The 24,521-nt window shown below is 45.9% G+C and overlaps 1 protein-coding gene across 5 annotated transcripts in view; it reads right to left on the reverse strand.

The window, feature by feature from the left end:
• The window catches only part of PTPRG (protein tyrosine phosphatase receptor type G), a 770,267-nt gene that overhangs the window by 65,893 nt on the left and 679,853 nt on the right, over positions 1-24,521 (reverse strand). For 4 of the 5 annotated variants that reach the window (XM_055557454.1, XM_055557459.1, XM_055557458.1 and 1 more), the window contains 2 exons: positions 21,285-21,417; positions 10,449-10,535 (listed from right to left, as the gene is read on the reverse strand). In XM_055557454.1, coding sequence (XP_055413429.1) covers positions 10,449-10,535; positions 21,285-21,417 — 220 coding nt within the window. The remainder of the gene's footprint in view (positions 1-10,448; positions 10,536-21,284; positions 21,418-24,521) is intronic. The other variant, XM_055557457.1, reaches the window with a different exon arrangement.

Consider the following 24,521-nt stretch of genomic DNA (forward strand, 5'->3'; position numbering starts at 1 on the left):
ATTAAGAATTCAACGATGTTAACATAACTCATCTCAAGCACAGAAAGAAAAACTGTATTGCATAGAGCTTGAACAAAACCACGGAGTCTTCTGCTTGGTTCCTGTGAGAACCGAAGTTCCCAGGCATAGGATGGAATTCTCTAAGGGAGACCAAGCCTGCTGCCACTGTACGGAAAACAAGTTTCAGAGCACTGAAAAAAGTTAGATTTCTCAAATGAAAGTTGTTCCTCCTACAGCTACCTTTTAAGCCACCTTTGTGGCTTTATGGCTCTGCTTGTCTGCCAGCAAAATAAATTTTAGTTTCCATGAAGGAATTCCAGTTATAGATACAAACTTGACTGTCAAGTAGTCCATGATGTTCTGATGGCCTCAATTCCAAGCGTCCTGCCACTGGAACAATGAAAACCAATTGAGTTAGAGGGCTTTCTAAAACCCACCCCTAGGAAGCAAGTACCGCAATAAAGAGTTCCACCACACGTTCACTGAGTGCTCCCAGATGGATGCAACGAAGAGGCATTCCAAGTTGGCAGGAGAGACTTTTCCTCAGTTCAACTCAAGTGGGAGCTGGATCAGAATGAAAATGAAATGGGAGAGGTGAGTCTGTGGGTCCCACTTTCCCTGAGCCTCTCACAGAGTAAGCATCTCTCACCTTGAAGTCTGGCATGGAAAGCTATGCACATCTCGTACAACACAGTCCCTGAATACGAGCCAACTGCCTCCATTCCTTGACCAAAGGTAGTCCACTATGTGCATCTTACAGGAAGCTCTAAGTAGCTATGTGGAAACAAGCTTTCTGTATTACTCTCCATTCATTCATCCCTTCTGAGAAAACCAACATGGGCTCCTGTGTTTTAAGATGTATAAGCAAGCTTTGACTAGAAGTCAAGAGAATGGTGCCCTACATTCCTCTCCATGTGATCAGATGCACATGGATCCTGGCTAGAAGCTCCTTGGTTTCAAGACCACACCCCACTGCCTGGGGCCCAGAACCCATCCAGGGTCTGAAGGCCTCATGGCAGGACTGGGTATGTACGTATGGATCAGCCGGGCTTTTAAAAACCCACAGATGTTTTCAGCTTACAGTCACGAACAATGGGTGTCAGACTGAAATTTCTAAAAACAATTTTCCATTCTTTCAAGTCAGGCAGATACTTTGCAGAGAGACTTTTTCAGAAATCAAAAATCCTACTCTTGAGACGGCACAGCCTATGTACCAAGGACATCTTCCAGTCAAGATGCAGCAGATACAGACTGAGATGCGAAAGTCATCAACGCCAGTCCCCAGAGCTCCCCATGGGAACATGCATGCTGCCAGCACAGGACAGACTGGGGTGTTTAATTTGCCCTCTTGACAAATGAAAACCCCCAACCCCACACACCCCCCCCAGCTGCTCTGGTGGTGCCCGCTGTTAATAAACAGACTCAAGTTACAGAGGCTTCCTATTCAAACAAAATGTAGCCAACCACAGAGATAAGCAGGAACCCTCCAGGTTCTCCCTCCTGGCCTCTCATTTCTTTGCAAGAATCACCCAGAAGCACCAGTCTTCTGCAGAAAGGCTTTCCTTTCTGCTCCTCCTGTTTTCCTGGGTACCTGCTCAGATAAGCCTCTGACACGTCTTCACAATTTCCTTACTCAGATCTCTTTCTGCCCCTCTAACAGGAAGCTGAGAATAATTTAGATGCAAGATACTTTTCAAAAGCTAAGTGCTGACCTCAGGTCCAGGAAGACTCGAGGTCCAGGAAGACTCTATCTCGTAGCTGTCCAGATCTCCACTGCCTGCTGCTGCTGATGGCAGGCATCTGGATCTGCTTATAGGAGACTTTTTGAAGCCTCTAGACACCTGGGTCAAACTGGACATCTCTGGCGAGCTTGAGATGAGACTCTGCTCTCATCCAGGGCCCTCGGCTTATGGTAACACTTCCCTCAGCATCACTGTAACTGATGGGGCATGGGTGCCAGTAGGGCCACAGGACAATATGCAGACTCCATGAAAACCTGGGATTATGGAAGTGAAAGTGGAAGCCACTCAGTCGTGTCTGACTCTTTTCGACCCCATGGACTATACAGTCCATGGAATTCTCAAGGCCAGAATACTGGAGTGGGTAGCTTATCCCTTCTTGAGGGCATCTTCCCAACCCAGGAATTGAACCAGGGTGTCCTGCACTGCAGGCAGATTCTTTACCAACTGAGCTATCAGGGAAGCCTGGGATTATGAAACTACCAAATATTGATGCACAGGGAACCAAATACTGATACACAGGGATTAGGAACCAAGTCAGTGTCTTCAAATTCAGTTCAACGGCTCTGTAATCACACCGGAGTGACAAGGAGTTTGTCCATGGTGTGCAGCTCAAAATGCTAACTGGAGGCTAGAACAGGCGGGTGGCTGAGCTGCTGTTGAATATTAATTAAGTAATCTTAACCGATATGTATACTGCCCTCACCTAACGTCACGGTGGCATGCTTGCTAATACTCTCATTCATTCTCATGCTGTCAAGCACAGAAATCATGTTAATATTTACTTTTGTAAATGGAAGTGATGTAGTAAACCGTGTATGAATAAGAGCCACTTATAAACAGAAAGTGGGAACACATTCATGTGCCTTCGAGGAAGATGATTGAGGGCTATGTTAAAAAGACACAGATTGATTTATTATGGCAAAACAACTCAAGAAATCGAACCGACAAAGACAACAATAGAAGGGAAGGGCTGTGGGAGTCGATGGGCTTTTTCCTCCAAGAGGAGGGTCTGCTAGAAATAACGCAGGGGTCCCGCTTGGAAAGCAATCCCGTGTCAGTTCTCAGCTGAGACGCTTTTCTGTGCAACCACTCACTCACGTTAAGTTCCCTTTATTGCATCTGAAATCACTCTGGAAAACTCGGTTTATACTCAGAGTATCTCTTCAGGAAGGCATCTTCTAGAAAAAAGGAATTCAGACCTGTGCTTCTTATTTGCATATTCTTTAAACCTTCAAAGGGACGTTGAGATCTGACAAATACTAATATCCTTGTGGGCATAATCTAATGGCATAATTCACATGAGGGTGCTCCCAGGCATCCTAGGACAGATGACTGTCATACCCTGCATCAGTGGGGCTTGTCTGCTGTGAGGAGGAGATGATGGGAGAAAGGAAGAGAAAAGCGAACAAAATTGTTTTGGAAATGATGGGTGGGTGGGGTGACAGAGCAAACATATCAAATACGGAGAAAATGTTTGGAGATAGTTTGGATCTCACGTGGATAGGAGAGATGTCCCATCCAACTCTGGTTACAGCTGGAAGAACAAGACTCTGATTTCTACAGTGAGAATTTTATTGGAGGATACAAACTGCCTGCAATTAACATCTTAGGAAAGTGGGAGAAAATTAACAAATAATACACAGAGAAGCAGGAGCAAACTTCCAGGCTAGACATTAAGTTTGCCCGGAGACCCCTGCAGACACCCTCAAGTACTAGTAATGCTTTCTGGGAGATATGAGAGGAAAAGGTAATTTCATGACCCATATTTTGACAAGACCAGACTCTGAACAGGGCAATGTGTACATTCCAGCTGGTTTTAAGACAGTGAGCACTAGACAGCCCTTGCCACACTCCTGGCTGTTAACTCAGAAAGAGGGCCTCAAGTCTACTCCTGTTCAGTTAGTGCCCTGGTCTGGATGTTCTCAACTTCTGAACTGAGGCTTCGGGAACTCTTCACCTTACCTTTCCCACTGTTGCAAGAGCTGACACAACACCCTACTGACTGGAAGGGTTAATAGGGACAGGACAGTCCAACTTATTTCAGGCAGGAGCTAGTAAATGCAAATTCACATTTCATTTACTGCATGTATGACTGAGTATCTGTATCATAAAGTGGCCCGGTAAAAACCTTTGCCAAGTACTTATTTCATGAACATAGAGACTGAACTAAGTCCGTCAGGTTTTTGCTGTAAGAGCTATTTTAAGGATCGACTGAGGTGTTATGTGCCTCTCCACTAAACAGCCCCAGATTGTAGTACTTTTAAAATATTTGGGACCATCTGGGGGAAAAAAACGATTCAGACATCACACTATCAGTCAGGTTTCATTCCAAGTGATTTAAGAATTTCACATTAACATTTGAAGCCATAAAAGTACCTTAAAAAAAAAAAAGTAACCTCGGTTGGGGGAAAGACTTTCTAATGAGAATTGAAAACTCAGAAACCAAAAAAAGACTTTATGGATAAATCTGATCATATCAACATCAAAGAAGCAGCATAAAAACAGTTAAAAGGCAATGTGCTGCTCAGTTGCTTCAGTCATGTCCGACTCTGTGCGACCCCATAGACGGCAGCCCACCAGGCTCCCGCATCCCTGGGATTCTCCAGGCAAGAAAGGGAAAAGTGAAAGTGAAGTCGCTCAGTCGTGTCCAACTCTTTGCAACCCCATGGACTGCAGCCCACCAGGCTCCTCTGTCCATGGGATTTTCCAGGCAAGAGTACTGGAGTGGGGTGCCATTGCCTTCTCCAAAAGGCAATGTACAGACTAGGAAAATACATTTGCAACCTATATTGCTGACAAGAGCTCTCTTGATTAGAAAAAGACAAACAATGCAAAGAAAGAATGAGCAAAATATCAACAACTTATAGTAAAAGAAATACAAGTGGCAGAGCCATAGGAAAGATATGTAACCTCACTTATAAAATACACTAAGACACATTTTTCCTTTTCACCTGTGAAGTTAGCAAAAATACCAAAATCTGACAACACACTGTGCTGGAGAAGCTGTAGGTAAACGGGCAGGATCACGCATTGCCGGTAGAAGCCCACCTTGGTGTCCCCTGGGGAGGGCAAACGGGCACTATCAGAGTTATGAATGCATGCAGCTCAGAATACAGCCCATTTCTTGAATTTATACTAGAAATAGGCTATCAACTTGCAAAAGAACATATCAAGTTATTCACCACATAACTATCAGTCATAATAAGACTTGGAAGCAGCCAAAATGACAGCCACAGGGGAACGGTGCAATAAATCACAACACAACTATACCAAAAAAAAAATATATTGTGCTTCTGTAAAAAAGAATGAGAACTACATATGCACAGAGAAAAAAATCATGTTATGTGAAACAAAGGTTTCTGAGAGCATATGTAGTATTCTGCTCTGTAAAAGGAGATAAAGGAATATACTTAATAAATTCATATACAGCCACACACACAGAAACACACAGACACACACACACACATAACCATCTCTGAGAGCAGACAATTAACTAGTACAAATGATAACCATGAACAGTATGAAAAGGCGAAAAGATAGGACATTGAAAGATGAACTCACCAGGTCAGTAGGTGTCCAACATGATACTGGAGAAGAGTGGAGAAATAACTCCAGAAAGAATGGAGAGATGGAGCCAAAACAAAACCAACACCCAGTTATGGATGCGACAGGTGATGGAAGTAGAGTCCAGTGCTGTAAAGAGCAATACTGCATAGGAACCTGGAATATTAGGTCCATGAATCAAGGTCAATTGGAAGTGGTCAAACAGAAGAGGGCAAGAGTGAACATCGACATTATAGGAATCAAAGAACTAAAATGGACTGGAATGGGAGAGTTTAATTCAGATGACCATTATATCCAACTACTGAGGGCAGGAATCCCTTAGAAGAAACAGAGTAGCCCTCAAAGTCAACAGAAGAGTCCAAAATGCAGTACTTGGATGCAATCTCAAAAATGACAGAATGATTTCTGTTCATTTCCAAGGCAAACAATTCAATATCACAGTAATCCAAGTCTATGCCCCAATCAATAATGCCAAAGAAGCTGAACGGTTCTATGATGACCTACAAGACCTTATAGAACTAACACCCAAAAAAGGTCCTTTCATCATAGGGGACTGGAATGCAAAAGTAAGATGTCAAGAGATACCTGGATTAATAGTCAAGTTTGGCCCTGGAGTACAAAATGAAGCAGGGCAAAAGCTAACAGAGTTTTGCCAAGAGAATGCACTGGTCATAGCAAACACACTCTTCCAATAACACAAGCGAAGACTCTACACATGGTTATCACCAGATGGTCAATACCCAAATCAGATTGATTATATTCTTTGTAGCCAAAGATGGAGAAGCTCTATACAGTCAGCAAAAACAAGGCTAGGGCCTGATTGTGGCTCAGATCATGAACTCCTTATTGCCAAATTCAGACTTAAATTGAATAAAGTAGGCAACCACTAGACCATTCAGGTATGACCTAAATCAAATCCCTTATGATTATACAGTAGAAGTGACAAATAGATTCAAGGGATTAGATCTGATAGACAGAGTATCTGAAGAACTATGGACAGAGCTTTGTGACATTATACAGGAGGCAGTGATCAAGACCATCCCCAGGAAAAAAGGAATGCAAAAAGGCAAAGTAATTGTCTGAGATGGCCTTACAAATAGCTGAGAAAAGAAGAGAAGCTAAAGGCAAAGGAGAAAATGAAAGATATACCCATCTGAAAGCAGTGTTACAAAGAATAGCAAGGAGAGATAAGAAAGCCTTCTTCAGTGATCAATGCAAAGAATAGAGGAAAACAACAGAATGGGAAAGACTAGAAATCTCTTCAAGAAAATTAGAGATACCGAGGGAACATGTCATGCAAAGATGGGCACAATAAAGGACAGAAATGGTATGGACCTAACAGAAGCAAAAGATATTAAGAAGAGGTGGCAAGAATACACAGAAGAACTGTACAAAAAAGATCTTAATGACCCATATAACCGTGATGGTGTAATCCCTCACTTAGAGCCAGGCATCCTGGAATGCGAAATCAAGTGGGCCTTAGGAAGCACCATAACGAACAAAGCTAGTGGAGGTGATGGAATTCCAGTTGAACTATTTCAAACCCTAAGAGATGATGCTGTGAAAGTGCTACACTCAACATGCCAGCAAATTTGGAAAACTCAGCAGTGGCCACAGGACTGGAAAAGGTCAGTTTTCACTCCAATCCCAAAGAAAGGCAATGCCAAACTACTGCACAGACTAATGTTCAAACTACCGCACAACTGCACTCATCTCACACGCACGCAAAGTCATGCTCAAAATTCCCCAAGCCAGGCTTCAGCAATACGCGAACCATGAACTTCCAGATGTTCAATCTGGATTTAGAAAAGGCAGAGGAACCAGAGATCAAATTGCCAACATCTGTTGGATCACAAAAAAAGCAAGAGAGTTCCAAATAAACATCTACTTCTGCTTTATTGACTACGCCAAAGCCTTTGACTGTGTGGATCACAGCAAACTGTGGGAAATTCTTCAAGAGATGGGAATACTGGACCACCTCACCTGCCTCCTGAGAAATCTGTACGCAGGTCAAGAAGCAACAGTTAGAACCACACACGCAACAATGGACTCATTCTAAACTGGAAAAGGAATGTGTCAAAGCTATATATTGTCACCCTGCTTATTTAACTTATATGCAGAGTACATCATGCGAAATGCTGGGCTGAATGAAGCAGAAGCTGGAATCAAGATTGCCGGGAGAAATATCAATAACCTCAGATATGCAGATGATACCACCCTTATAGCAGAAAGTGAAGAGGATCTAAAGAGCCTCTTGATGAAAGTGAAAAAGGAGATGAAAAAGCTGAAAACTAAGGTCATGGCATCCAGTCCCATCACTTCATGGCAAACAGATGGGGAAACAATGGAAACAGTGAGAGACTATTTTCCTGGGTTTGAAAATGTCTGTAGATGGTGACTAGAACCATGAAATTAAAAGACACTTGTTCCTTGGAAGAAAAGCTATGACCAATCTAGACAGCATATTAAAAAGCAGAGACATTACTGACAAAGGTCCATGTAGTCAAAGCTATGGCTTTTCCACCAACACCTTGGCCACCTGATGTGAAGAACTGACTCATTGGAAAAGACCCTGATGCTGGGAAAGGTTGAAGGCAGGAGAAGGGGACGACAGAGGATGAGATGGTTGGATGGCATCACTGACTCGATGGACATGAGTTCAAGCAAGCTCCGGGAGTTGGCGATGGACAGGGAAGCCTGGTGCTGCAGTCCATGGGGTCACAGAGATTCGGACACGACTGAGCGACCAAACTGAACTGAACTAAATGTCTACCTGTCTTACAATGGGGCAGGAAGCAGGTGGGTGTTTGGGTGAAGAGACAGCAATCTCAGGGTAAATATAATTTTATACATTTTGCTTTCTGAACCATGTCAATTATTACCTATTCCAAATTTAAACCTACAACTTGTTTGAAAAAGTAAATACTTGGATCTGATTTTTGCTGCTTTTTCTTCTCCTTTCTAGAGGGTATCATCAACAATGACTTCTTACAGCCTTGGTCCTGCATTGGTGATCGTGTCCACTCTGGGACTGCCCGGGGCCCTCTCACCACAGAGGAGGAGGAGGAGTGTTAAGGCCAGTGAGGTTAGACAAAGGAGACAAGGTGGGAGCCAGAAGGACCGGTGGAAGGGCAGCTTCTTGCAGCAGCCTGGGAGAGAGAGAGTACAGTGGGGTGGCCAGAAGGAGGAAGAGCAGAGACATGCAGATCAGGTCAGTACGGGGCCCAGGTGTTCACCAGGGAGTGGTTACCACAGCACGTGGGCGTGTGAGAAGGGTCATCGCTCAGGACTCAGAACACAAGAGGGGACCGTCCCCACTGGGTCGCCTGAGCAGCGTGGCCCTAACAAAGAACTCAGAGCCTTGATCTCGTCTTCTAATGGTGTAATAGATCTCACACAGTCAGCATTTTATACATATTACATTTACTCCTCACAACAACTCCACTACAAGGAACCATCACAGACCCATTTTCTGGAGGAGTCCATTGAGGCTCAGAGAGCTTAGGTAAGTAACTCAAGGTCATAGAGTCACAAAGAGGCAGAGCTGCAGTCAGAAGCTACGACTCCCTGAGCCAAGGTCTGTCTTAGCTGCTACACGATTAAAAAAACAAGTCAAGTCAAAACTATGATTCACAAGTAGGTGAATTCTATAAATACTTGCAGTTTCCCAAGATAGTCCTCGGGAAACTTCTAGACCTACATAAAACTATTCTTCCCCCAAGCTTCTGGCATTCAGGGGTAGAGAAGATACCAGAGGGACTGAATGCTTTATAACAAAACACAGCCTCTCTAACGAGCCCACTCCCTCATTCAGGGCCACGTACAAAAATCAGTCCACACCTGGCTGTGGGATTGTGTCTGGAAAGGACTTAGAAACCAGATGGGCATTTACCTTTGTGCCATCCACAAGGTAATGACGGCTTTTTCAAGTGTTAAGATTCAAAACTACATTATATTTATAATGAACTGGGTATGAAAGTTGGTCATTTAAGTGAGGTCCAAGATCTTTCTCTTAAGACTAGATCTTTGAATCTAAAACTTATACAGAGGAGTTTCTATTTCAATTTTTACTCTTGAAGTGTTGAAAATGGGATTCAAAATTAAAGACTTCAATAAGGAAAAATAGATGACAGAAAGAATCATCGCATTACCAGTTAGCAGTTACTGCCTTTCTCTAAAAGCACAAAATTGCACCGTTCAGCTTAAAAGAAGATATATCACAGAATTTCTCATTAATCATCCACAATTCTTATACTATACCACCTTCTTAGGTCTCACAGCTATCCCCGATTATAGTGGGTGCATCAGCTACAATTTTATCTCATTATCTCTTTTACCCACAACCAATGGAGATAAATAAGTTCATGAAAAAAGTTGAATATCAATTCAATAAATGGTTTGTTGAAAAGGAACAAGGGGCTACTCACAACGAAACATTGATTAGTGAATTACTCTAAGAGGCCATTTAATATTAAAGCATTAATTACCATCTTAAGTAGAGTTTGCCTAGATAAGCCTTACAGAAAGTATCAAGGGCTTAGGTGTGGTGATTAAGATTATATAATCCTGACTTCTAAAGGTTTATTATAAATCTCTCCAGGACAATAATTTTTTCAAGTACTCAAGCCATCAAAAACTCTTGCATTTATTTGAATTTTAGCCTTCTTATGGAAAAAAAATGCTGTAACCCCATTTATTTCTCTTTTCTTCCAGCCCTTCTTCTTTAACTCGTTGACAAATTTAGGTTTCTACAAGATACCTTTCACTCACAAGGCTAAATGCATGCATAAAGTGTTTTTAAAGCTCTCAAACATGCAAACATCGGAAATTTCAGAAAGAAAAGGGATGCAGCAGACATACAAACACATAAACATACCCCATCCTAGAAATTAAAAACATCCCCCTCCAATTGCAAAATCAAGCACAGCAAGCACACAGGGGACATAGCGGCATTGCTACCAGGTACCCGCCAGCCACACTGATGTTTGCGAGCCATCCTTTTGGGAGCTGGGGTACAACAGGTGAGTTTCAGCGCTGTGCTGTCCGGAGGGCTTGACTTCCCATGGCAACAGAACAAAAATCCGGCAAGCCAGTCCCGGCCAAAGAGACCCCCTCCCCACCTTCAGCTTGACTGCCCCTCACCTGCTCCCCTTCTCTCCTCTCTCCCCAGAAGAAGGCACTTCACGGAAACGTCTGGGAAAGCCCTTGGACTTTATTTTGTTACACCCTCTAAATGGACAAAAAACAGAAGAGAACAGGTGTAGAAGACAGTACTTTCAATCGGCCACCCCTCCCTCCCATTTCGCACAGACCAACCCCAACACTGGACCTCGCTGGGGGCATGCTCCAAAGAGAAGGGTTTACCCACAAAGATTACTGGGCTTCTTAAGGTTTTCAAAACTGAGGTAAGAAATGCAAAAAGGGAAATTCTGCTCTTAAAAAGCTGTCTTTAAGATACTAGAAATCTGTTATCACCCCCAGTGTGATCAGAAGGTAAGGATACCACCGACCCAGTAACAGCTTCTGATGAGCCTCCCACCTTTGAAAAGCTCCCATGGCAAATAGGATGGCTTAAAACACCACTGGGATAAACACAATTTGGCAGGAACAGGTTGGGTACTGTTTGAACCTCAGTTCTGCCACAAATTTCTCTGAAACTGGTGCTGTGAGACTGGTCTGGGGCTTGGTCTTTTCCCCATGCATATCTCTCCTCTCTGGAAAGACACTTTGATTCACAATACAGGGGGTGGAATCACAGGAGGGCAGCTCAGATACGGGCGGCTGGGGTGGGGTGGGGTGGGGTAGCAGTGGGCAAGTGACTGCGATACACTAGGTCTGACGTTTTATTTCCTCTTAATACTTAAATAAGCAGAGCACTGGAGGCTTGGCTCTAGCATTTGAAAAGATGCACTGAGATCACCCTGAGAAGTGTTGCTTTAATTATATGTAATCCCCAAACCACCTGGGCTATAGGATTTCACATTGAAAGGATTTTGTATTCTTTCTCAACTCCATAGAACACTAGAGACTAACACTGATATGGAAACATTCTCCTTTTTGGAAGTTCTTCTAATCTCATGCAGAACTCTGCATTCAGGACGTGATTTCAAAGAACACTTGTGAACTTCTGATTGTCTTGGTGGCTTCCTGTTTCTCGGAATGGACTTTCTCTAATGCATAACTGTTGGTTTTTTCTTCTCCATCAATACAAGATTTCCTTTATGTTGATAATTAATAGCCTCAGTGGTGGGTGAAAGTGCTTGGTGCCGAAACCAAATGAGGGCTAAGTCAAAACTTGGGAAAATGATTAAAAAGTAGTGGAGGGGGAAGGTGCTATAATTCAGAACTTCTTGTCTCCCTCTATTGAGCACACTGTGGAACTGCAACAACTGTCCTCAAACCCTCTCTCTCACACATGCAGCGCGGCTACCAACATTAATCCCAGGCAATCACGAGTGTGTTGGGAGTGTTTTTGCAAATTTTCATAAGAACTTGAAATTTGCAGCTTCCTAAAATATTTAGACTTCTTCTCAACCCTTAGCCCTACTCTGAATTCTGCCAGACTCACTCTTTCAGGAATTTTGGAGCCGAGCCGGCTATCTCCGCAGTTTCTCCTCACACACAATCGCAGGCGCTTCAAACTCCCACCCTGTAAACTGACAACACTCCGCTGAGAAGCAAATGCTACAAAACTAATATCCCAAATAATTGAGGGGGCTACCTGAGAAACCCGACAAGACAGACCTCATCAACCCTGGGAGAGAAGACTCTTCATTCTGAGAAATCCAAAGAAAGGCACCAGTGATGTAGCAGATGCTGAATATGTCTAGGAGTTTCCCTTTCCTGCAAAGCCAGCGGGGTTGAAAAATGGATCCATGCACTTCTTCACAGAATCAGTCCTGTCTCTTAAGTATCACAGTGCATAAACGGCAATCTTTAGTGGCGAGTCTCTCCCTGCTTTTGTCTAAGTGACTACGTGTTCCCTGGCTCCAAGAGCTTCGGCTGGCATCTCAGGGCCAACTCAACAGCAGGGGGGCCGGTTACTATGACAACGGATGGGTCTCCTGAATTCTGAAAGGGCCCTGAGTAGCCACTTGGGAAACAGTTATTGAGCAAAAAGTTGCCTGGGATCTGCCATGTGACCCAGATTCCCCTGCACACAGCTGTCCAGAGAAAAGAAAGAAAAAAAAAAAAAATAGGTGACCATCTTCAGGAACAGCTGGGGTCTCTAAAGGCTCCCTACCCCCATGCCTTTTAGCATCTCAGAGCAAGACACCACCGAGTCATTAGAAAAGAATCCTCAGAGCCAAGCCCCGTTTTAGCATCAGGAAATGCACTTTCTTCTCCCCACTGGCTCCACACACTGTCAGGCTTTGAAGAGCTGGATTGCAACAATTATTCCTAATGAATACATTAAAATCTTCTTGAACTATGGCTACAGGTCCGTGTTTTGGACAGAGATGAGTGACATGAACAGTTACCAGATTATAAAAGAAAAAAATGATGCTTGGAATACAGGTGGCCCTGAGGGCAGTTTGTTTCCAAAATGATAAAGGTGATCACATAAAGCCACCAAAAATTATGACTTGGAAGCTTGGCTTTTTCCAGACTTGAGAAAAGTTGCACGTAAACCTATCCTTTGATCCTCATTCCCTCCCTCACATGAGATGCAGAAGAGCAGCTCAGACTGACCTCCCCAGATTCCCTTAAAAAGAATCTGAGGCTGCCCATCAAAGTGGACTTTATTTTTACAACGAGGAAGTGTGTTTTTCCCCAAGGAGTACCAAATACAACAAGAACACATGCTGCTTTATCAGCTCACACAGAGTTTCCTCCACTCTCAACATCTATCCTTCTCAGTTCTATGAAAATCAGAGCCAACCATCTCCTCCAAGAAGCCTTCCCTTACCCCCTTCTGCCCAGCTCTGGCAATGGTCAAGTACCTCCGGGAGCACAGTTTCCTTTCATCACCACTGGCCTTGGGAATGCACGTACGAGGGCAGGGCAGAGATGGGCAGACCGGTGAGCAGGGGGCCACGGTCAGCTCTGTGCAGCCCACCAGTGCCATGCGAGAGTATGAGAACAGTGATCTCACACCTCAGTGTTTCTCATGAGAATCCAGACAGTGGGAGTTTTAACCAAACTCTTCCCATTTTCAAAGTAATTCTCGCTTCTAAAAACAAGAGGTCAGCTACACAAAAACAGTAAAACAGCACCAGTTTGTAACCTCTACTTGGGACAACTGTTTTCTACCTGCTCATCTATTCTGTTAACCTACGCACCTTTTTTTTTTTTTTAATGTAACTATTTATTTATTTTTGGCTGTGCTGGGTCTCTGTTGCTACGTGGGCTTTTTCTTTAGTTGCAGCAAGCTGGAGCTATGTTCTAGCTGTGGTGTGCAGGTTTCTTATTGCAGGGGCTTCTCTTGCTTCAGAGCAAGGGCCCTGGGGCATGTGGGCCTCAGTAGCTGCAAGACATGGGGTTGGGGTTCCCATCCCAACCCACTCAGTAGTTGGGGTTCCTGGGCTCAATAACTTTATTTATGGGCTTAGTTGCTCCAAGGCATGTGGGATCTTCTTTGACTAAGGATCAAACCTGTGTCTCCTGCATTGGCAGGTGGATTCCTTAGCACACAGCCACCAGGGAAGACCCCTTACACACTCCTTGAGACAAGACCTCTATCTTCTCGCCATATCTCCAGTGCCTGACACAAACTAGATGCTTAGGAAATGTTTTCGAATAAATGAAGGGAGGAAGGAATATATGAGCCACATATAAAGGGTCTTTTAGGTGAACAAAACAAAACAAAGGCCTAGGTTTGAGTACAGCTGACCCTTGAACATGGAGATAAGGGTGCCAACATTTTGCACAGTCAAAAATCTGCATGCAATGCACTTGGCCCTCTGTATCCACAGGTCCTCGACATCTGTGATTCCATGGATTCAACCAAACACCAGACTGCATAGTCCTGCAGTGTTGACTACTAGAAAAAACTCAAAAGTATAAGTCGATCCTTTGCAATTCAAACCTGCATTGTTCAAAGGTCAACTGTAGGGACTTCCCTCGTGGTCCAATGGTTAAGACTCCAGCCACACTTTCCCCTCAGGGAGCATGGGTTCAATCTCTGGTCAGGGAACTAAGAATTCACATGCTGCATGGCACAGCCAAAAAAAAATAAAACAAGGTCAACTGCACTTCTCAAAGGTACTAGCTTGTGATTCGGGGCAAGTCCATTCCCTTTGTGGACACTGTTTCCTTCAATGGGAAGGAAGGAACAGTCCCCAGTACTGTGGCCAACACCTGTGGCTGCTGTGAGGATTAAGTCAGGCCACTTTGTGCTAATTCACCACTTTTGGCTGCTGTGACTTATTATTATTGTGCCTATTATTATTATTATTTAATAATAATATTATTATTATTATCGTGACTTATTATTATCATGCCTCCTCCTCGCTAGCTTGTTCACAGTCACACACGGGAGGAATCATTGCTATTGCCCCAGCTCCTCTGTGACCTTCCTGGGATGGGGCTGGGAGACAAATGTCTAAGCCAAATCCAGTGATTGGAGAGCAGGCTTGGAAGCACCTGCTGCTACAGCAGATGGGTGGAGAGCCCGCACACGGCTCACAGTGCTCTGAGCGTCACTGCTGCTACTGTGGAATCCAGGAGGGACCCGAGCTCTGCTAGGCACACGTGGTCAACCGTTCCTCCAGCAAGAAGGATGTCGGCATATGCCCACACTTGATCTCATGTGCATCTGTCTGTTTGCCAGAGCCTCTGTCATGCCAACTCAAACCCTGCACACATTTGCGGTTTATGTCCCTTCCTATTTATTACACTGTCTCCCCCTGAACATCTAGGAGAGAGAAAAATTGCAGTGTCAACAAAACACACTTGCTTTCACGAACAGCATTCTAAATGAGGAGGCACCAACAGAGGGCAAAATTGCTGGGAGTCTAAAGATAAGAGTAAAAAGAGAGACCTTTCTCCACCTGCCTATGAAGCTAAACTGATGTGGACGGATGTGCCATGGAATTTACAGACGGCTCAGTTGTGTGCTCAAGAGGGATGTGGATTTCTCAGACCAGAAAGTGAAATCCTTCTACTACCAAACTTCAACCAACGGGGGTTACTTTTTACAATTCCCACTTAAGACTTTCTACTTTGCTGTTCGGGAGTCTCTGTACTTAGCTCAGTTCTCTCTGAATCTGAGAAGTAAAGCTGTTTTACACTGCTGGAAAGTTCTCTCCCAAGCTACAATTATGGTCAATGAGACGCTCAATTTGTCATCAAGGTAAGATAGCACTGATTAGCTGGGACTAAGAATGGGACAGGAAGGTGGTATTACTCAGCATCACAATCTATTCTGCTTCTTAAACACCTGAAAATAGAGCCGGTCCTCAAGTTTTCTCCTTTGCAACTTTGGCAGACCCAAATCATAAGATCTTCTCAGATCTTTTCAACAAGCAAATGAGCTACAAAAACAGACTGTGGAAGGAAGAGAATGCCTCCAGACAAGCTACTCCTCATCTAGGCAAAATAATGTAACAATTCACATAGTGGGCAATGAAGGCCCCATGGACTGTAGCCCTCCAGGCTCCTGTCTGTGGGATTCTCCAGGCAAGAAGACGGAAGTGGGTTGCCATTTCCTACTCCAGGGGATCTTCCCGACTAGAGATTGAACCTGTATCTCTTGCATCTTCTGCGTTGGCAGGCAGATTCTTTACCACTGTGCCACCTGAAGTCACATTGTCTGCGTTCAAATCCAGGAGATGAATGCTCTCACTTGACATTTTACCAAGCCTCAGTTTTCTGATCTGCAAAATGGATGTAATAATTCCTAGGATTTGAATGTTTAATTAGGTGGCAATGCAATCCACATAGCACATGTGTGATTTGCTGAATATTCAGTAAGACACTTGGCTGTTTAGACCTTAAGATGTATGAAGCCATTTCAGGGGTCAGACTTTCTTTGCTCATCAGAGAGAGAAGAGCTACCTTCAAAGCAATTTTCCTCAAGGTTACAGGAAAAAAAAAATATCTTCCTAATCCTGACAATTCTAAGTGGACGCTAAGGTCTTACTTACACGGTATTAAGCTATTCCATGGAATAAGATAATAAACAAACAAGGTGTGTGCCCTAGCATAAAGTCCTGTGTACAGCTCTTTCCCCAGCATCAGCCTTAAGGGATGCAAATCGCAAAGAAACCTTCTCCAAAATTTCCTCTTGTTTCTGAGTGGCAGCAGCTGGCTGCTCCCAATCTTTTCAGGAACGCCAGCACATTAGTGCCATATAAACAGCTTGTCTTGGTGAGACGGGGGCTAGAGCTCTCGGAATGTACTTTGTGACTGTAGTCATTCAAAAGGTGCATTTTGTTACTGTCTGGAGGAACAGCGCCAAAATGGCACACTTTAAAAAGTACGGAATTGATTTCTCCTCCCTCATTTCAACAGCAACGACTACAGCTCTGCAGCGTCGCACGCTGACATGGGCTGCACTATTTAAAAGGCACACACAGGGCACCACTTGGAAAAGGAGGCACGAATTTCCTCGAGTTTATCCTTATTAGCCGCCCCACCGCTCTGTCCCTTGTCCCCAAATGCCCTGCATGCTTATTTCAAGCTTTGCAGCAACTTCTGCGTTGTTAGGGATTTGACTACATCTCTTCAAGGCGGACCCTGGCAAGGAGAATTTGAGAGAGAGCTACTAGTTACATCTCAGCCAACCATGTTTCAAAACAAATTTCTCCCACAAACCCATGTTGATACCTGTAAAAATACTGCTCAGATAGTCCCCAATGGACCTCTGTACACCTTCCAGTGGACAAAAATATATGAGGTCTCCACCTGTACTTTTTGCTGGTTTAGTCACTAAGTTGTGGTCTGACTCTTTGAGACTCCATGCCCAACAGGCTCCTCTGTCCATGGGATTTCCCAGGCAAGAATACTAGAGTGGGGAGCTATCTCCTTCTCCAAGGGATCTTCCCAACCCAGGGATGGAACTGACATCTCCCGTGTCTCCTGTGCTGCATACAGGTTCTTTACCACTGAGTCACCTGGGCTTCCCATCCTCTATTTTTCAGTTTTAGCCAAATGTAACAAAACTAGTATTTGGCCTCCAAAGATGTCCTTTTCAAGAAACCCAATAATAGTCAACCCAATAATGCCAACATTTGAGGACACTTCTGGTGGTGCTCCATGAATACCAGCGTACTCGCCCACTTCTCCCGTGTCCTTGGGGCTGTGTGACCATGTCTGGCCAATGGGAGTGAAGGGTTACACTTCTGGGCTATGCAGTTCAGCCTCAGTGAACACGAAGAAACCACAGCAATAGCTGAGAACACTCAGTCCTCGGTTATGGAAACCACCACCATGGAGAGTTGGTTTAAACCTCAGCGTCAGGCCTGCCACCTGAGGAAACACTCCAGGAGGTTCTGATCTGCTTGCGTGCTCTACTTATGTCAAGGCTGCTTGCCAACCATCTGCTCTCACAGTGCCTCAAAGGCAGGAGAGGAGCACTATTGTTTTAGCTTCAAAACCACATCGCTAGAGGGGAACACCCATCCCTTCAGCATGTATGCATTTTCTCTGTGAACTCTCCCAACACATCTCTCTTTCACGTTAATAATAAAGAAAAAAAAAATTTGAAAAAAGAAAAAAAAAAAAAAAAAAGATCCTTGTTCCCTCTAGGCTGTTCTCAAGTTTGGTCAACTCATCTGTCCTGTTGCTAATTCAATTTCACTTTGTTTGTTCTGAAAGAAGTTTCTCTTTTGCACTCATTCCTGTGTACTGGCATGTTAGGAGTTTGGTAAAAACTCACAGGCAGGGCTTCCCTGGTGGCTCAGTGGTAAAGAATCTGCCTGTCAGTGCAGGACAACGGGTCTGATCCCTGATCTGGGAAGATCCCACGTGCTGCGGAGCAACTAAGCCCGTGCACCCCAACTACTGAGCCAGTGCTCGAGAGCCTGGGAACCACGACGCAGTCCACGTGCTGCAACCACTGAAGCCTGCCTGCTCTAGAGGAGCTTGTGCTCCATAAGAGAAGCCTCTGAACTGCAAGTGGAGAGTGACCCCCAGCAGCTGCAACAAAAGAAATGCCCGCACAGCAGCAAAGACCCAGCATAGCTGAAAGTAAATAAATAACATTGTTAAAAAAAACAACCACCAACAAAAAACCGCCCTCCAAAACAACAAGAAACACCTCAACTCATAGGCAATATCTACTGAAGGAGGTTTAAACCTCTCGTTACTTTAAACCAAGCTTTAAATAGACACATGTAATATGTATATCAGCTTCTCTGGTGGCTCAGATGATAAAGAATCTGCCTGCAATGCAGGAGACCTGGGTTTGATCCCTGGGTCAGGAAGATCCCCTGAAGAAGGGAATGACAACCGTCTTCAGTATTCTTGCCTGGAGAATCCCACGGAGAGAGGAAACTGGCAGGCTACAGTCCATGGGATCACAAGGAGTTGGATGAGACTGAGCAACTATTAGTAACTAACATGTACAAAACATTATAAACATATTTTAAACATGAAATAATAATACATTATTCAATATGTATATGTAATTCAGACTCGCTGAGTTTTTCAAAAGTATACACAGTATGAATTTCTCATGGGGAAATACATCTTGAATGGAAGGACCTTAAAAAGCTCTCTTGACGACACTACACAGCCCCTTCCTATAAGCAGCTTGCCATCAGCATGTCTGTCTGGTCAGCCTGGTATCCACATCTGCTTGACCAAATAGCCACGGTCCTCAGTGGCCAGCATGACCCTTATCGGGGAGGCAGAGAACCAAGGTGGGCCAAGCAGAAATAACTCTGAGGTTTGTGCTAGAACTACTGGGAACAGGAACTTTTTCACACTGGAGCTGCTAGGGTTACCAAGCCTGGGGCAGCGGTGGGTCCTCTCTGCTCCTTCCTGCGGAGAGAGTCTGCAACTAAAACCACACAGCACCAAGAGACAAGAGGAGAGCGCCCAGACCTTCTGTTACCTCCAGGTGCTCAGTTTAACCCATGTTAGGCAGCCTCTGATGTACCAATCAGTGGGCTCCAGACAGTATCTGTCTGCAAACCATCATGTCCTGGAGAAAGGGTGACAGGGACGTGAGTCTAGTGTTCCTAGGCTCACCCTGAAACACAACGTCAGCTATCACCTAGCTGTCTATAGCGTGAACAGCACCACGGTTACCCTTAGACGCCAGCGGAAGCTCTCAGATGAACCCTTCCTTATTCCCTTGACCTTTCCAATTGAGAACAGACCCAGGGACACCATCTGTTCACAGATTGTGTTGATCCCACCTTCAGGATATATCTACAGTCCGTCAGGTCACAACCTGCATGGCTGCCCTCATCCGAGCCAGCATCACTCCTTCCTGGACAAGTCCACAGTCTCCTAGCTGGTCTCTGCCTCTGCCCCAGCTCCTTTTCAGTGTTCTTTGCAACACAGCCAAGGAATCCTGAATCACAACACTTCTCTACCAAACACTCCTTCTGTCATGGTAAAAGGCAATGTGTTCCAGCGGTCTGGAGTGTTCACAAAGCTGTTCATGACCCAACTCCCCTTTATCCTGTTTCTTCCTGATACCCTTTCCTACACTCTCTCCCCACACTCATCTGCTCCAGCCACAGCTCTTGGCTCTTCCTGGAACATAGCAGGCACATTTCTACCTCAGGGCCTTTACACATGCAATTTCCTCTGCTTGGAACCTGCCCCAGACGGAGCCCTTTTGACTCCTTTGGACAAATACCCCCTACCAGGTAGGCCTTCTTTAACCACTCTGAGGGCTTCCCAGGTGTCTCAGTGGTAAAGAACCCGCCTGCCAAGAGGAGATGAAGGTTTGATCCCTGGGTTGGGAAGATCCCCTGGAGAAGGAAAAGTGCAACCCACTCCAGTATTCTTGCCTGGGAAATCCCATGGACAGAGGAGCCTGGAGGGTTAAAGTCATGGGCTCGCAGAGTCAGAGATGACCTAGCAACCAAGCAACAACCACCACCACCACTCTGACCACTGTGACCATTCATCCTAAAGCCTCAGCATTCCCCTCCACCTTCCAGACTGACTTTTTTCATTGTACACTTAATATCTTCTTGTTTGCTTTATTTATTCCCTGTCTCCTCTCCTAAAATGTGAGCTCCATGAGAGCAGAGTGTCTGGCACACAACAGGGGCTCAAAATTCATTAAATGAATGGAAAGAAGGGAGGGAACTAGGATGTCTGTTCATTATTGATGAAGCTTGTTAAAGGGCAGAAGCTTCCTACATCAGTTTGAGAGGTGAAGCCTGTCAGGGCAACCAAGTGGGCCAGCCTCTCTCACTCAGTTAAACTGGCTGACAGTATGGAGCTGAAAAAGACAACTTTTAAATAGAAGCTTCAAATAGGCTTCCCTCGGGAAGCAGTGAGAACCAGTTCAAGGATGATGCTAGTATAAGGATGACTTACCATCAGCCATCTTTATCTTATGTGTATTAAATGCCACAGAATATGATAAATGTTCTATCACTGAATTTTCAGTAAAAGGCTATGAAGAAAATTTTAAGGTCAAGAAGAGCTTTTATGTGGTTATGACAAAGTGGAGCATGGTCTCAGAGAAACTGGGAAAGCTCGGAAACTTATTAACTCATTTTGCAGGTTCAGAAACTAAAGCTCAAAGTGAGAAATGGGAATTGTAGCCACCAAGTAGCAGAGCTGGTACTTGAACTCACCATCTCCCTGATTTTTGAGCAAAAGCCTCTTTGGCACTGAATTCTAGGAGCTCATCATGGGTGCTTTAATCTCAACAGTGGCTCTGTATCGCCAGTTGCTTGCAGATAAAGCGGGTCTCCCAGGTGGTAACACAAGAAGCACCGCTGCCACCTTACCTTTCTAAGTGAAGAGGCCGTGGGCGTGCCCTCCCCTTGGGTAAGCTCCCCTTACTGGGCACGTGCTGACAGCGGAACCCGAGCCGCACGCCAGGGCTGCCTGGTGACTCACCTCCAGTAAACGAGCACAGCAATGAGAAGGATGAGGCACACGAAGGTCAAGGCTGACACCACAATCAGAGGGATGATCCACTCCATCCTCCCCGGGGAAGGCCGGCTTATCATCCCAGAGGTGTTCTTCTCTGCTGCAAAGAGAAACCGTGCCAGTTAGAGGGCAGAGGCGAGCCGAGCGCGGGAGCCAGGGGAGCCCGAGTGTGCCAGAGAACTCTGCCCCACTTTTGGGTGGTTTCTGGAGAATGGGGCTGCCCGGTGATGAGGGACAAACCACTGTCCTCGCCGTTTCCTGGGGAGTCCCAAGCCAAGCGGGGCCTGTTCTGCAGGCTGCACCCTGCAGTCACCAGTGGGATGGGTTTGAAGGTAAGAGATCAAGATGTTTTTGAAAAGACTTGAGCTGATGCCAGAGACCCAGCCTCGCTCTGAGAACACTACTGACCCTGAGTGGCCTCTGGATATACTGAAGAAATGTGCTCGGGTCTGAAAGGAGCACTGAGCCCGCTTCTGGAAAATGGACAGGGGAGCCTGACAGATTTTCCAGGGCAGAAGGGAGGGAGGGAAAGATGGGTTTTACTAAGACAACTGTCTGTGACTGATTGAGTGTATATTTCTTCGTACAGAGTTGGACACGATTGAAGCGACTTAGCAGCAGCAGCAGCAGTATCCATTACCCCCTCCTCTAGTCCTGCTGTGGGAAACCACCCTCCCTAACAGTCCTGGTGGGACAACTGTCCACAAGTGGATCCCCCAGTCTCCTGGCCAAGGGGAAGGAGCAGGACTCAAGCACACCCCTGCAGAAGCACCCAGATTCCTCCGCCCATCAGCTCCCACCACCCAGATCCCCAGAGAACCCATTTTCCCTCAAATCTGGTTTGAAAGCTTTTCCTTTGATCCCATTTCCCGCCTGCCCCCTCACCCCATCCTTCTAAAGGCTCTCAGAGAGGCAGCCACATCTCTCTCTGCTTCCAGCACACATCGGCCACTCAACAGTAGCCAGCCTGGGGGTTAAGAGGGGAAGCTTGCAGAAGAGTCGAGGATTCTCTCGGGTCGGCTAGCACTTCTTACCCCAGCAGTTCCTCCTCCTCTTTCTCAGGTCCCAAGGATCTTCACAAGTTCCCAGCAGACTCAGGTGAGAACCTAGTCTATGAACAGTGGGGTCGATGCCTGGAAATCTCCAGGTGGTCCACAGAAAGCTCAAAGGGCGGCGTGGGGTTGGGAAGAGCCCAGGAGCACAGAGATGGTCAGGAGAAGCACGTGGTGAGAAAGCAAAGGTTCCCTGATCGCAGGGAGAAGCCCACAGACACCTCCACCGCTGGCTGTAGGGCTCAGCGAGGATTCCTCCTGCTCTGCAGAAATGAGGCCAGCGTTCAGCCAGCCCCGAGCACCCGAGCTGGATGGACTATGTGAAGGGCTAATCAGGCTGGGTTTCCAGGATAGAGGAGGTGGGCTGAGCAGGAAAGAGATAATTAGCCCTGGGAGCAGATTATTAAAGAGGCAAGACCTGGAGTGAGGAAGAAATGGGTTACAGCCTTTTTACTGGGTTTCCTCAAATGTAGTTGACCCTGATCCCCTCCTCTGTTTCATGCACAGGCGGGACCAGATGCATGCCCAGCTCACAGGTGACAAGACAGAGGCACGCACACTGATGAAAAACCTCAGCAGGGCACACGGAGGTTTATCAAGAGCCTCCCTAGCCATGCTAGCCCATTTCTCATGATAGCATGCCCCAGAGGCTTCCGTTAGCATCTATCTGACAAGTCCCGACTGCGTGCCAGGCATGCTGAGACGGGATGCGGAGGCAAGAAGACATCAGACGGGAACAACTCTGTGTCTGTGGGGTGGGAATTTAAAGGGAGAGGAGCAGACACATGAACAAGCAATTGGAATAAATGAAAGTGATGCCACGGCAGCACACGGGGTCCAGGGGAACAGTGGTCTCAGCCCAGGGATTCTGGGGGGGCTTCCTGATGTTCAGATGGCAGCTGAAGGATGAAGGCGAGTTAGCCAGGTCAAGGGCAAGCACGGATGTGTTCTGAAGAGAGAGCACTGAAGTAGAGGGGGTATGAAGATGAAGAGGGGTCCAAAATGGAGAGTTGGAGGCCCCATCAGCCAGGGTTTGTAGGCTGGATTAAGGGAACCGGTTTTAAGCCACAGGGCATGTCCTGCAAGATTGTAAGCTGAGGCAGACGAGTGTCAGATGTACAATCTCTCCTTCTATACCATGCTTTCTTTGCAAAGCTCTGGTCACCGGCTGCAGAAAGAATCCGAGTTGCAAATGAGAATTTTGCAGGGCTCCAGCAGGGGGCAGCCCAGCCAGGTAATTATGTGGCTGGTGGTGCGGAATCTCAAAGCCGGGATGGTGTCCTTAATGGAAAATATGGCAAGAGGGCTGACATAAACGCCTTACAACCAGGGAACTCTCTTTCTACCCCGGGAAGCCTGGGCATACCCAGTGTCTTATTTCTTTCCTTCTCACATAAGAGGCTTCCTGTCTGGGCCACTGCATGGCTAGGCAGGGGCGGGGAGGAGGCAGAAGGCAAAGTCCACATCCTGCTCATCCTCAAACCACTGAGAATGACCCTCGCCCCAAAATCCCTCAGATTTCACAACTGAGCTGTTTCTAACATTTCATCACGCCTGTGTGAGCACTTTTTTTTTTGAGAGGTTGAGGGAGTAAACATATCTGAAGTCCCTCTCAAGACAGCTCCTTGAATGGTGGCATTTGTGGAAGAAAACTCAGACCAGCAACAGCTGGCAGTGAGAGAGAAAAATCTAAGGATTATTTTGACAGCAGTTTGGTCTCCGCCTGGACTAACGACAGGCAGTGGGATCTGCTTAGGTCGTTTACGTAAAAGCCAGGCAAAAATAGGAGCGCTGCTGGATTTCCACTTGGGCACAATAAAGCTGACTGCATGTTAAAACTCAGAGTCTCGCTTTGTCTTCACGGTACTAGGAGCCTGGAATTTCACTCCATGGCCACACAGTCATGCACATCTCCTGAGGAATCCCGCCCTGCCCCTGGGGACAGCAAGGTCCTCCATGAATGGCCTCCCCCACCCCATCGTCTTCTGCTACCCTCCTCCGCTACAATGGGATCCAGCCACATCCACCCATCCAGTGACCAGCTGGGCCATGATCCCACCTCTCAACCTCTGACCCTGCTGAGCTCACTGCCCGGGAACACTGATCCATCCTGTCCCCAGAAGCTCCTCTTGACCCCTCAGTCCTGGCTCAG

This window comes from Bubalus kerabau, chromosome 20 (genome assembly GCF_029407905.1).
Source record: "Bubalus kerabau isolate K-KA32 ecotype Philippines breed swamp buffalo chromosome 20, PCC_UOA_SB_1v2, whole genome shotgun sequence".
Lineage (NCBI taxonomy): Eukaryota > Metazoa > Chordata > Mammalia > Artiodactyla > Bovidae > Bubalus > Bubalus kerabau.